Source organism: Argopecten irradians, chromosome 12 (genome assembly GCF_041381155.1).
Source record: "Argopecten irradians isolate NY chromosome 12, Ai_NY, whole genome shotgun sequence".
NCBI classification, from domain to species: Eukaryota; Metazoa; Mollusca; class Bivalvia; order Pectinida; family Pectinidae; genus Argopecten; species Argopecten irradians.
Genome location: NC_091145.1, coordinates 22,804,612 through 22,819,696, shown reverse-complemented (window position 1 = coordinate 22,819,696; position 15,085 = coordinate 22,804,612). Strand labels below are relative to the sequence as shown.

Here is a 15,085-nt window from a genome sequence, read left to right as displayed (position 1 = left end):
AACTTTATCATCTGTGTGTAACTTTATCATCTTGTGTTGTAACTTTATCATCTGTGTGTTGTAACTTTATCATCTTGTGTTGTAACTTTATCATCTGTGTTGTAACTTTATCATCTTTGTGTTGTAACTTTATCATCTTGTGTTGTAACTTTATCATCTGTTGTGTAACTTTATCATCTTGTGTTTGTAACTTTATCATCATGTGTTGTAACTTTATCATCTGTGTGTTGTAACTTTATCATCTTGTGTTGTTGTAACTTTATCATCTTGTGTTGTTTAACTTTATCATCTTGTGTTGTTGTAACTTTATCATCTTGTGTTGTTGTAACTTCTCATCTTGTGTTGTTGTAACTTCGTTCATCTTGTGTTGTTGTAACTTTATCATGTTGTGTTGTTGTAACTTTATCATCTTGTGTTGTTGTAACTTTATCATCTGTGTTGTTGTAACTTTATCATCTTGTGTTGTAACTTTATCATCTTGTGTGTTGTAACTTATCATCTTATGTTGTTGTAACTTTATCATTTTGTGTTGTTGTAACTTATCATCTTGTGTTGTGTAACTTTATCATCTTGTGTTGTAACTTTATCATCTTGTGTTGTAACTTTATCATCTTGTGTTGTATTATCATCTTGTGTTGTTGTAACTTTATCATCTTGTGTTGTTGTAACTTTATCATCTTGTGTTGTAACTTTATCATCTGTGTGTCATCTTGTTGTTGTTATCATCTGTTGTTGTAACTTTATCATCTAGTGTTGTTGTAACTTTATCATCTTGTGTTGTTGTAACTTTATCATCTAGTGTTGTTGTAACTTTATCATCTTGTGTTGTTGTAACTTTATCATCTTGTGTTGTAACTTCATCATCTTTGTGTTTTTTGTATTTTTATTCATCTTGTGTTGTAAATTTATCATCTTTGTGTTGTTGTAACTTTATGATTTTGTGTGTTGTTGTAATTTTTCATCTTATGTTGTTGTAACTTTATCATCTTGTAATGTAACTTCATCATTTTGTGTGGTTTTAATTTATCATCTTGTGTTGTAACTTATAATCTTGTGTGTTGTAACTTTATCATCTTGTGTTGTAAACTTTATCATCTTGTGTTGTAACTTTATCATCTTGTGTTGTAACTTTATCATCGTGTGCTGTAACTTTATCATCTTGTGTTGTAAAATTTATCATCTTATGTGTTGTAACTTTATCATCATGTGTTTTGTAACTTTATTATCTTGTGTCGTAACTTTATCATCTTGTCTTGTAACTTTATCATCTTGTGTTGTAACTTTATCATCATGTGTCGTATAGTAACTTTATCATCATGTGTTGTAACTTTATCATCTTGTCTTGTAACTTTATCATCTTGTGTTGTAACTTTATCATCTTGTGTTGTAACTTTATCATCTTATGTGTTGTAAATTTATCTTCCTGTGCTGAAGTAGCTTGATCATTTTGTACTGTTCAAACTTTATCTTCTTGAGTAGCATAAAGCATAAGCAGATTAGTTTACTCAGATTGTAACACCATTTTATATTGTTGTATATCAAATGTATTCCTAACTTGTTTCTGTCTTACTAGTTTTGCTATTAAAGACCCACTACCTTTACGAAACGGCTTTTAGTTTTTTTAATTGAAATGTTAAACAAGATTGATAAATTTGTAGAGTAACAAAAGTTATTAGCTTACCGCTGATACTATACCTGTAATCACCTTCTAAACAATTAGATTTAAATTTCAATTTTCATAATGCAGTTCGTATTTTGTTTCCTGCTGTCGTCCTTATTACCGAGCGGTAGTTGGCTATTACTGTGACAGAGGGCAAAACAGAGAAAGGTAGCTTCACTGTAACATAGATTTCAGAGGAAATCTTGCGTTTGTTTGGTATTGTTACCTCATCTTAGGCCATCAATTTATATTTCTTGGATGTTATTAACGTTTTTTGGAAACTTTAGTTTTTGTTTCAAAGGGAAGCTATTTCATATCATACCATATATGTTTTGGGTTATTGCCTTCCTAGTAATTATGATTTGATAATTATAATTACAATTACACTACAGCTTTCATAGTTGTCAAGGACTATCGGTAGAGTTAAATGTGTCAAGCATATAAAATCCCAATGATAGATGCTGAGCTAGGAATGGTTTATGATAGAAGTGATGACGACACTAGTATGTCTTGGGTACAATATACGGGAAATACAGTTGTGATTGACTACAAAGTTTAATGAATAACTACAGTTTTGGTGAGGAGAAGTGATGTAGATAATAGACGAATAATGTTGTTGTCTTAACATTGACAAAGCAATCTTAACATTGACAAAGCAATCTTAACATTGACAAAGCAATCTTAACATTGACAAAGCAATCTTCACATTGACAAAGCAATTTTCTTTGACAAAGCAATCTTAACATTGACAAAGCAATCTTAACATTGACAAAGCAATCTTAACATTGACAAAGCAATCTTCACATTGACAAAGCAATTTTCTTTACAAACTTTAATAAGATGTCATTTTCTATATATGTAGCGGTACATGGTCATATGAACATAAAATTGGCAAAGGAATAAGGTCATTTGTCCTTTGGGAATGTAAGCTTTGAACACTTTTCTTAAGCTTTTAACTTATGATCACTTTAAAAAATGAAACTACGGGAAACAATTCTAACATATCGAAATATGGTAAATAGAGACATACAAAGTCATACAATGATAACAACACAGGACTATTTTCCAGATTGTATTTACATTCTATCAAGCATTAACACAGTCATCACATTTAGCTTTCAACAACACTTCATTCAAACTCAATAACCATAGTTTTCTTATCCCATCAGTATATATACAGAGAAATATTTCATAAGCAGACATTCATTTTTAAAATGAATTGAAAACCGCTAACATTGATTCCTTAACATATAATTAGATACATGAAACTGCAATAACATTGTTAAAATGTGTAAAAGTAACAAGAAAATATATTACATGTGATCAATTTCTAAGCACTCATTGCTGAAGCCATGAAAGCCAATTGTCCATTGGTTAAATTTCCTTTCGTGAATTAACAGCACCAAGCACCTGTTATCGACAGTACACATTGGCACATGGTCTGACTCATCAGTTCCGTATGGAGGTCTGATACAAACACCATTCTTTTACTTCATTACATTTTATAGAATATAAATATATAGGGTCAAAGGATATATATACATGTATATATACTGTATATAAATAACCTGTATCGCTTTTGGAATATGAAGATCAAATGAAGAAAAAGAAACTAAATAACTTCATTAAACTTTGTTAATCACAGCCAGGCAGATATTATTCTGTGAAATAGATATTCTGTTTTTGTATATTACAGAGTTATCTCCCCTTGTGGTGATGAGTGTAAAAATTAGTATTCTCAAAGATACTCATATAATTTTTATCTCACAAACAAATGATGTTATAATCAAAGCTTGCCCGTAGGGGGAGATAACTCTGTACTATGAAAAGACAGAATACAGCTATCCTACTGGACCAAGTCTTGATGCAATTGTGGGACAAACAGTAACAGGGAGCTCTGTTGGGACAACATAATGGCAGCATACTTATCTGTAAGTTTTAAATTAGAATAATAATATTCTGATTATCATATAATAAATAATTACACAAACAAGAAACATAAAGCAGAGGATTGAGTGAATAATAAGTGGAATTATTAATGAAAAGAATGATAACATAATGTATTCAAAATAAACAACACAGGAAATGGCAGAATTAATTAATCATATAGAGTCTTATATCTTTAATATTAACACAACACTGCAGGCTAAATATGGTCTATAATATAATAGATCATATTCATTGCATTGTAATCTATGGTTATTGGGCATTTCACAATTCAATCTTTAATATCAGTAACTCCTAGAAAAGCATACAGTCGGAGTTACTATTAGTATTTTGGTGCTACCAGCTTACTACCGAGATTTCTCACAATGCCCATATATACTCTTTAAAACTAAGTGGAATGGGTTTGAATAATAACCTACCAATTACCCCAGTTTTATTGTACTTCCTACCATTAATTGTAAGATCATGCATTTTCGCAAGAAAGTACTTGATATCAAATTAAAACTTTCAAACATATTTGTTTTTGTACGAAAGAAAAAAAGGCTTTGACTTAACAACCTCATCAGAGATTGAACAGTATTTGTAATCCTCCAGACAAACACACAGACGGGGAACAAAGATTTCATGTATTTATCCAAAAGTTACAAGGTAAAGCATGTACTGTACATTGTGATATAGCAGAAAAATAAATTATCAATATATACATATCTTATAGAAAATGTTACACTAACTACTTTGTATTAATAAACATTGGGCAAAACCTCTGCTTCCCAAAACATAGAAATGTTAAGAAGAATATAGGTATATTAACATTAATAACATATATTAACAATACATACACAGTTACCCCCCTTTATTCGGTTATCTTTTGAGTTCACAGGGTTTTGGCATCCACTCCTTAATGTCTATAAATTTACATAACACATGTATGTAATGCACACAAATATAGATAAAGAGTCCCTCCACACACTGACCTAAGGTTCGACCAATATATGTACATAAACAAGGATTGAAATATTCCTAGTACTTGTACCTTGTATGTACATTTACTGTGCCTTTTCATTAGCGGAAAGCATTAAAGGACTTAAAATGTTTAACATTCTTTTAACATCCAGGTATAAGGTGAACTATGATCAGTGCCTTCAATTACCCACGTGAATGATGTTTCTTCTAAACCTATTGGTGGTTTTAACATCCATTCACAAAAAAAAAAAAAAACTTATGTCATTTTGACAGAATCAGAATCTCTTGTGCAGCTTCTACCAGTTGTTCTTTCTTTCATCTTTTTCCTGCTTGGCCCCAGAATATTGAGAATTCGATTCAAAGCATAGAACAAAAGATACACATTTTAGTACAAAAAATTAACATGGGTTTGCTAGGCATCGTATAAAAAAGCGAAGCTCATACATAAGGATCATTCTCGACAACTGTATAACATGTCATATATATATATTTCTGTGGTTGCTTTTGAACAATAAATACAAATAAGCAAAATTGGACAAAAACAATATCCTAAAATTTTGACCCATGAAACCTCCTTACCATTAGAGAAAATACCAAGGAAAATTATACCTCCCTTTACATGCCACATTATGCAACCAGTATGTGTTCATACAATTTCTAACTATTTTTCTCTTTTCTTTGTTGTTGTGGTTGACAAATCACATCCAGTACTTGTTCATAGGTACTTGTCATCCCAGTCACAACCAACACTTTTATTTTTATCTTTGCCCATCCTCATTGACATGTTTGTGTAACTATGTCATTTCATTGGATGAACTTTCTTTGTCAGACAAAGTTCACGTTACAAACTTTTATACATTTCAACAAACAAGTGAAACCATGAACACTGGACAAGACACGATTATGTATGATTTTTTTTTTTTTTTTTAAGTTTTTTTTTTACTTTTCTTACTCCAATAAGACATTCAGCATGGTATTATATGTTTATGAATACAACTATAGTATTGATAGCAAAATTATTGTACTAAAGTACAGATTCCAAGAAGTGGATATACATTAAAGGGAGATAATAACTATACAGATTTTTAAATTTCAGTACACTGTTTTGATGGTATATCACCATTATATTTTGTTGTTGTTTGATTAAAAATAAAAAAAAACCCAGTCAAGATTTTCTTGAAAATATTCCTATGCTTTTAACGGGACACCAAATCACACTATATATACATATAACTTAATGAGGTTTTGAACTGTTAAACAGTTTAGTGCGTGATTTTCAGAATACAAACTGCATACTTTTAATGATGAATAAGTTTTACATGTACCGTTTAGAGCGAATAAACAGTGTGAAAAACTACTCTACTGATAAAGATATGCCTTTAAATGGTATTTTATACATGTATTACAGTTTTATTAAGCTGAACAAAAGTTTCCTATAGTAAAGAAAACTTATAGGCTATGCCTAATGTATAATATTTTCAGTAAACTGATGATGAAATTATTACAATTTTTTTTTGTAAAAACTACTGTGTGATATTTTAGTGTTCATATCATTCTTATTATTTGGGTATTTGCTAAATCTTAAAATTGCCTTTGAAATTTAAATTAATCTCCTTCCAACAAATACCGGTATTCCACGTTTAAAAATTCAATAGCCATCAATCTGAAGTCTGCACGAATCCATATATATACAAGTGTTACTTTGACAGGAGAAGTTTTGTCCTTCAGCTTTCATTAGATTTTTGTGCTGTCTGTTCCTGTGGCTCAGCAGTGTCCTGTTGAGGAGCTGGTTCCTTGGTCGAGGAGCTGCTGTTCTCAGGAGAAGCTTTGCCTTCCTCGTCTGTCAGTGATGGCCAGCTGGCAGGCTGCTCCGTCTTGTTTAGTCTCTCATTTAGAGCCTTTAACGCCACTTGTCTGTAACATTGTTAATTTGTAATAGAAATCCAGTAATGTAAATATCACTTTATCTATGTGTGGAGGTAAGTAAAAGTTTGCTTCAACTCTAGAACAATGACAAACCATAAGGGGAAATAACCTTCTTTAATTTCAATTGAACAAACTCATAAAGGGAGGTAAGCCATTGTTAAATTGTTCAGACTAGTAAATTTTCAGTGTAAATTTAACAACATCCATGTGTTGAATGTTCGAGATTTATATTTCTGGTGTCCTTGAGTTGGCATGAGAATCTCCTGAAATACTTATTTTAGATACAATGTTGTGCTTGTAAAGATGAGTATCAAGTCTCAAATTCTTTTCATTTTTACTTCAGGTGAATCATCGTTTTGCTCATATACTGATATTTCTTCACTGTTTTAATCATTTTTTTTAATTATCATTTTCTTAAATAATGGGGTGAGCAGTATCAAAAAATGAGAATATGATGTACATATACTGACATAAATACAAGCCCAAATCTATTATAGAATCCAACAATTTAATTTCACTCGTGCATTCTGTTATGGTACAGGCAACATATCCGGGAAAATTCTCACAGTTAACATAAACATGCGCCATTTTTGCATTCGTTTTTATTAATCTGATTCCCTTTGCGCTTATACTTTCATTTTCCTACCGGTTCAAGCACTCCAGTGATTAGGATTTCAGCATGTCCACACACACAAGCCAGAAATGGGAAGAAAAAAATCAGACTTTCGTTCTACAGATTTCCAAGTGTCTGAAATAGGGGCGGTAAGATGGTTTTTTTTTTCTTTCTAACTTTTCCATTTTATGGGTGGGAAATCCCAAAGAAATAGGTTTCAAATTGGTGTGGCCTGAAGATTTATTTTATGTTCATGCCAACATTTCCTAAATTGTTTCAGAATTACTGCAGTGACTCACCGTCTGCGTTCAGCATCCTGGTCAGTGCCTGGCAAGGTGATGGTAATAGTGGAGGGTGAACTGACATCATACTTTCTCTGGGGCTTCTTACAAATCTTTATCTTCACCAAGCCCAAGAAAATAGTGTTGGAAAGCATTGCTACAATTGGCTGGAGCTGACTCGGGAAGAAACTGAAACAGAACAATCAGACATATTGTTTTAATTGTTTGGTAAATTAAGTTTCTCAACCTAATGTGACATTGTGTATAAACTAAATGTTTTTAATTCATAAATTGAAAACAACAAAAATAAAGACATTTACACAAATTTCTAATGGAGAATTCTTCCCTTAACCCCCACCCTAATAAATTATTAGTAGTCTGTTTTATGAAAATTTGAGTAATTTAGAATAAATTGAAATCAAAAGGCCTTTACTGTTATTGTGATAAAAAAAGTGGATTAACTAGTAAGGAGAAAGCTACAGTATAAGAGTAATTAAATGAAAGTCTAGTTACCAACCCACAAAAATATTTTTCATACTATAAAATGGGAATTCTCATTTTTTAATTAGTTTAGGCCTAAAGAAATATATGTCTGCTTAGGGTTACATTGGCAAAAAAAATAGGGTTGATAGGTCGCGATATTTTTAAATTTATTTTTTTAGTGTCTTTCACTCTAAAGTAATGGCCGGGACCACAGTCTGAGATTAAAATCCAGACTTTTATTATTTTTTTTTATTTTTTTTTTTTTTGTAGAAAAGTGGATAAAACATGAGGGTCGGTCAAGTAACACTAAACAGACTTTTTTTTTTTTTGGCCTTATGTGGAATGCCAAAATGCATCAATAGTAGGACACCAGTAAACAGCCAAAAGGCGAGAGTGGCACCACTTGGGCTATTGTATGGTGTGATTTGGTATCAAAAGGGATTTAATTTTTATTTTCCTATATTGGACAGGTTATTGATATAAGGCATTATGTTCTTGTTGGAATGGCACATTTTTATTACCTAGGAAAACCAAAGTTATCTGCCATATCTCCTCTATTTCCATTAGTGTGTTTCTGGTAAAACCTCAAATAGATCCAGCTGATGAGGATGCCAAACCCAAACATAAAAGGATATGGTCCATCTAGTAAACCAGCCAAGCGTAACGTCACCACCACAAACAGCAGCAACAGGGGGATGTGTGTATTCCGGAGCTTTCCAAACGGCGAAGTAACGAGCACATGGTCTGGCATGATTTGTTTCACTGCCACGGCAAACCCTGCAATATATCCTGCTAGTCCGTGGATGTACGTCTCAAACAAAAACTCCTCATTTTTTGACACAAGATAAAACACTAAATATGTAAATGCAGTAGCAATCGCTACACCTGTATTTACGACCAAGAAGAACAAAAGCATGTCTAAAGCACCCCATAATGGTTCTAACAGTTTGCCACATAGAATAAGCACGGCAACATCAATGAGAACATCCCAAAAATGTACTTCGATGAAGGCGTGTGTAACAAATGTCCAAAACCAGAAGTTTGGTGGAATAACATAGCCCGGTGTCACCGCTAGGAACGATATTGCCGACTGAGCAAAAGTCAAAAAGTATCCACATGTTACTGCAACTGCTACACCTTTAACCACAGTACTACTGTTCCCCACAGCAACCGAAAGATGCTGTCGCAACTGCGTCAAGTTGGTCTGCATCATGGACGTCGCCATCTTGACGGAAGTCTTGTGACGTCACACCTTGACAGCACACACATCAACAAATCCACGTGGCCGCCTCCTGATCATATACGAACTTGTACTAGCATGCGTGAAAAGGGGAAAGAAACTAAAACAGACATTTGAAGTTAGACGTACCAACGTAAACTCATATTTTATATACGAATTTACAATTTTAAAATTGATTTAAAGAAATATTCTTTAAATCCGAAATCCAAAATCAAAATTGTGTAAATACAAGAACTTGTATAATAGGTCTACAAGGTTCATACTGCAGCCTTGGTGAAAACTATCAGATCTATGTATATAAATTATATGATAAAATATACCGATTTAAATTGTATCGGAGATACCACTCATTTATGAAATAATATAACTGTAAAATTCTTTATTGGATTCTCTATAGTGTGACATATGAATGGAACCAACTCGGCTAATACTAATTCAATCCCTTTTCATACCTACCATGAATGTGCCAGTTTTTTTTAATCAACTGCTTGTTTCTCCTCTCACTTCGACCTTTATTGTAGAGAGCTAAAATTGCTCTGATCTAACAATTTAAACAAGAGATCCCAGAGGGATCTTGGCGCCACCTAAGAATTATCCGAGATGGATGGGGAAATATTTATAAACACCCTTTTAATGCTACTACTAGCTCCAAGCCTCAATAGTTACAATTCCGAATAAACTATAGAGTACTGACTACAAAGACATACCCATTAAGAATTGGTAAATCAAACAACAATCTATGTACATTTTGTAAAACATATACAGAAACAATCACTCATATATTTTGGGATTGTGAAAATGTATCAAATTTGATTGAACAATTAAGAATTTTTATAATTACCAATAATCTATGTCCTGAATTTGAAAAACAGGATTTTATTTTCGGCAAAAAAGATAGTGCACACAATAATTTTCATATTGAAAATTTGATTCTGCTTCTAGTAAAACAATACATTTACAACTGTAAATGTCTTGAAAATGAACTCAATTTAAACAGTCTTAAAATCATTAAATTTGAACTAAAAGCTCACAAGATTAAAGGTGATAAAAACAGATTTTAAATATGCTATTTTTGTGTTGATATTTGTTTATTGTGGTGCACTTTATGATTTCCAACAAAAAATACAGGTTGTATTTGACGTAATTTCCATAAAATGTGCTTGAAACGAAGTCCACAACGACCCTTGTCTAGAACGATCGCATCGCTTATCGCCCCTGATATCACCAGGTGGCCGTAGATTCGTGACGTCATCTGAGACCAACAGCTGTGACAAGAGCCGGGAAACTCAATGGGGCAGTGTTGCGGTATCGGCGATTATAGATATTTAAAACAGTCGCGCTACATGTCGCGCTACATGTAGTTGCTATATTGAATAGTGGAAATGAATCCGTATATAATATATAATCTATAACATACAATGATATAATAAAAACGATAGCTTACTCATTCTTATCGTCATATTCTGGGCTATAAAATTGTTAAGTTCAGTATGTTAAAGATGCTCCACCGCTGACAAATGGTAAATTTTAACTATCAAAAACAGGAGCAGACGATTTAGTATTTTTCTTCAGTTACAAAAGTTACTTACTTTACACCATTACCACCATTGAACAGTTTGTGAGCTTCTAATTTTACTTCAAGTTAAAAACATGAAATATAATTAATTGCATCCCGAAAAAAATCCGTGTTACTATATCCTATATGGAATGAAGTACTGATTGCGCATGCACCAAAGGCGAAATAAATTATTCTATATTATTGTTTGTGTTAATTAGACATATATATACACGATTAAACACCAATTATTGTTCAAATGGTGAATATCATTTATGCTCTGTCGGCGGTGGAGCATCTTTAAAAGCCATTTGACACCGTGTACGTGTGTGCCACTGACTCAGGTTCAAGGGGGTTGCGCTTGACTTTTGTCTGGAACTTAAAACTCAAAACATAGTCTTTAAAGTTAAACCAACAAGAAGAAATATAACTTTACAAGAAAATGGACCCAAATTACAATGAGACTACATGCTACATGCACATACATGTACATATAATGCATATTTATAAAAAAAAAAACCGCCATCCCTTATACCCTATCCAAAACCCTATCATACCGCGATAAACGTGCCCCTATCCCGCCTTATGTACGTACTGCACACCTCTATATTTCCTATTTGAAGCTTAATCTTTCAGAACACCGCACAGAAAGGGCTAGACTTATTTATTTTCTTAAAGTTCTATAATGAGTTTTACGGATGTGTACGAAATAGAATAACATGTACAGTAGTAACAATATAACGCACGACCGATAAAAAAGACGGGACACAAAACACAGAAACTAGATACAATGACCTAATATGGATGACATGTACTCGTGGACAAGATACACATGTAATAGTTCAACTAACACAGGACCATGAAACAACATATATTTCTTATAAAACACAAATCATTTACAAGACCGCTTCATTATATTTTCTAACCGTGCGGAGTTTTGGAAATAAGAAACCTGCCGACCTTAGTAAATTTTAAAAGTATACGCACAGACCACAGCACACTAGATAGCCTATTGACCATTATGAGACGATCTAGGGGTCTAAATAAAAAAAAAATCAGTAAAATTCGCATTCTACATATATATACGCAAGTGTACTATGTAGAATATAACAGGAAATTAATGAGTACTAAAATTGGCCAAATTTGCGAGCATTGTGGTGTTTTGGGGGTTCGGGGGAGACCCTGATAAAGATATTACAATTTAGAATGACTGAGATATGAGTTTCACGATGTATTTTGATGATTTTGCAGGGCTTAAGGCGAGATATTTTGTTTTTTGGGGGTCCTAAGGTCTCCCCCGAGAAGGAAAAATATTACTAAATGTATTTATGATTGCTGAGATGAGTTTTACGATGTTATTTTGATGACTTTAGAGCGTTCTTAACATGGTAATTTTTCGAATTTAAATTCCTGCAATTAAATAATGATAACTGTGAATGTCGTCATATCATTATGCAACCCTGCTCGATCTGAACTAGTCCACTAAACCTGCCTATATTATTAGGCTTTTTTCCCCCCTATATATTAGGCAAAAAAAAAAAAATAATTAAAAAAGCCTAATGATATGAGCAGGTTTAGCAGACTAGATCTGAACATACCTGTTTCACACCACCGGCACATTGTTGTGTAACCCAAAATAAATATGAAAATCCCTAAAATGAAGTATGAAAAATGTGCAGAAGGACCTCTTTTATTTTTAATGCGCATTTTGAGAACATTTCAGTCGAGGAAGATGGGGGGCAAAAGGACACAACTTATAAATTATTGATTTTTTTCTTTTAATCTGCATGTATTTTTCATGTCTCCGTATGTTTGTAACAGATGATTTTCTATTAAAACGTAGGTCTAAAGAGGTGGGCCCCAATAATTGTCCATTTTCGCTACGATCTTATTTCGCTCATAAAATTACCAGTAGATTCTATGTAGGAATAGGAAAGAACTACTTATTCATTCGTGGTTTAACCCCTGGCACACCATAAGCCACATGACATATGTACCCGCGACATTAATGACATCATTATTTACATGTAGTGACGTCATTTCATAGGTTATGACGTCAATAATGTGTCATTATGTAGGGGATAAATCACGCTACCCAATAAGTCGAAATATAACATATTTTTCTCCGTGTGTATTTCCGTGAGTACTAAGACATGTGGCTAAAATGCACATGCATGTTGACAGTTCCGCGATCGGCACACCGGCTTCCGGTAGTTGATTGTCTCAGATGACGTCACAACTCATCGGAACTCAAGGGAGGTAAGTCATAGAAAAAAATATGTCGTCGAAAAGATGTGAAGATTGCTTTCATTAATTTTACTATTTAGAGACAAAATATAAGTAAATATCAAACTGGTATATGTTTAGATAGGCATTACAAATGTTTCTAGCGTATTATCTCATTTTCCATGTCCGTTCTGTTTTTATCAACTAAAAGCTCACAAGATTAAATTATCCAACAGTAATTTAAAGCGTAAACCACAAAAAGTTGCAGAATTGCTAAATTTGTTAAATATATAAACAGTAACATTTTGTAAAATTCTCGAAAGATCTGTGACCTAGCTAGTTTATCCCCCATCCCCTTTTGTTCTGTCTTGTCTTTGGTGCATTTTTTATCAAGAGTTGTCTCCCGTAGTTCACTTTGTCACTACATCGACTCACATGATTAAAGTCCGTGTCACAAACACGCTTTGATCTATCTTAATATCAACGTTGCAGACACGCTTGAAATATCTACGGAAGCCTTAGAGGCACATGCCGGTTAGGGGTTTTATCACATGGTGGCATATTTCTGCCATCGAGTTGCCGACTTACGACTTTATGATGTCGACATAATTAAGGCATTAAGTCGACATCATATCGGAAGATGTCGACATAAACAGAAGAATATGTCGACTTACCACATGAGCCTGCCCACATAATGATTCCGAGATAATTATGTAGAAAGTCGGTAACTCGGCGATTAATCGTGTTTATGCTCGGTGTGACACCGACTTGTCAGTTATTGATGTCGACATCTAAACTAAAAGATGTCGACATCTGGTCTTGAAAGTGGAATTCAAAGGCCACCCTTTCATAGGGCACTGTGTATATGCAGCAAGGCACCATACAGCAGAGTTCGACGTTGATTTTGTTAATTCAGAAAAGTTTTTATTTATTTGATTTCAAAATTAAAAATTGTGATCCTGCACATCCCGGCCATGCAGCTGTAGCCTGCGTGTATGTACACATTGTAACTGTTAGTCCGAGCTGAGGAAGTTATAGTCCGCTAAACCTGCCTATATTATTAGGCTTTTTTATTTATTTTTTTTTTTTGCCTAATATAAAGTCTATATATTAGGCAAAAAAAAAAAAAAATAAAAAAAAGCCTAATAATATAGGCAGGTTTAGCCGAGCTGAGGAAGTTAGAGTGCAAAAGGACTCTGCTTTGTACAACGAATTTCCATCCTCTTGGCCATAATCATTTATTAATATTAACCGTGGGTTGAAAATTCGTTTAAAAGCTGTGTGTGTGCTTTGTGGATTATCATTCGTACCAAGTCCATGTGGTACATACCGTACTATACTATATTTCAATGATTTTTTCAAGATTTCATTTTTTTGCGAATCACGAAAAATACCAGTTACGTAATTTAAAAGCCCAAAAGGTCATAGTACAGATACACAATACCCATTGATTTGGAAACCAGCTTTACTTGTTAGCTTGCCCTGTCCATATATATACATAAATATTTACATCCCTCGATACACTTGAATAAATGCACAACGATTTTTTGTTACGGTCTTAATGACCAGATTCAACCTTTGGGCTGAAAATCCTCCCGCGGGACGCGGTTTTAGCTCCAAACTCGGAATATATCTGCATCTATTTTTTGTAGTAAAAACGTAGTAAAAAAAAGTCACGTGCTTATACCTCATTCATGCCATTGGCCGGAATATACAATTGTATTATGGGTAACTAGTGATCACGTGATTGTGTGTTTACTTCCAAATATGGTGATAGTTTGCTTGCCATTTCTTCGGAGAAATTGATTTACTTGAAAATATTTAGACTCCAAAATGTTATTAATATTGCATGCATATCATTTTGACTTGCACATATGTATTATTTTACTATAAATAATGAACTGAAATGAGTTATAAAACTGTCATTTCCACGTTTTGTAAATAAATGATATAATGCGAATTGATCCATTCAATAGGTCTAACCGTCTAATCTAGGATTAGCGAAGATCGGCTACTCCCGGCTAAATTCGTAGAATTCTAGAACATATACATATAACACAGAGAAAATAAGATCTTCTTCAAAAGGCCTTATTATGTATAAATACCAGGTCAGAGAAATCACTCTATTTGAAAGTAAACACACACTCATGTGATCACTAGTTACCCACTAATACAATTCCATATTTATTTC

General features: G+C 33.2%; 1 protein-coding gene across 1 annotated transcript; it reads right to left on the bottom strand.

Annotated features, from left to right (window-relative positions):
• Positions 1-1,917: 1,917 nt before the first annotated feature.
• LOC138336280 (transmembrane protein 115-like) lies at positions 1,918-9,132 on the bottom strand. The gene is made up of 3 exons (XM_069285706.1): positions 8,395-9,132; positions 7,409-7,579; positions 1,918-6,484 (listed from the first exon to the last, which is right to left on the bottom strand). Exons 1-3 carry the CDS (start codon positions 9,096-9,098, stop codon positions 6,295-6,297), a joined length of 1,065 nt encoding a protein of 354 aa, XP_069141807.1. The 5' UTR covers positions 9,099-9,132; the 3' UTR covers positions 1,918-6,294.
• Positions 9,133-15,085: the final 5,953 nt, after the last annotated feature.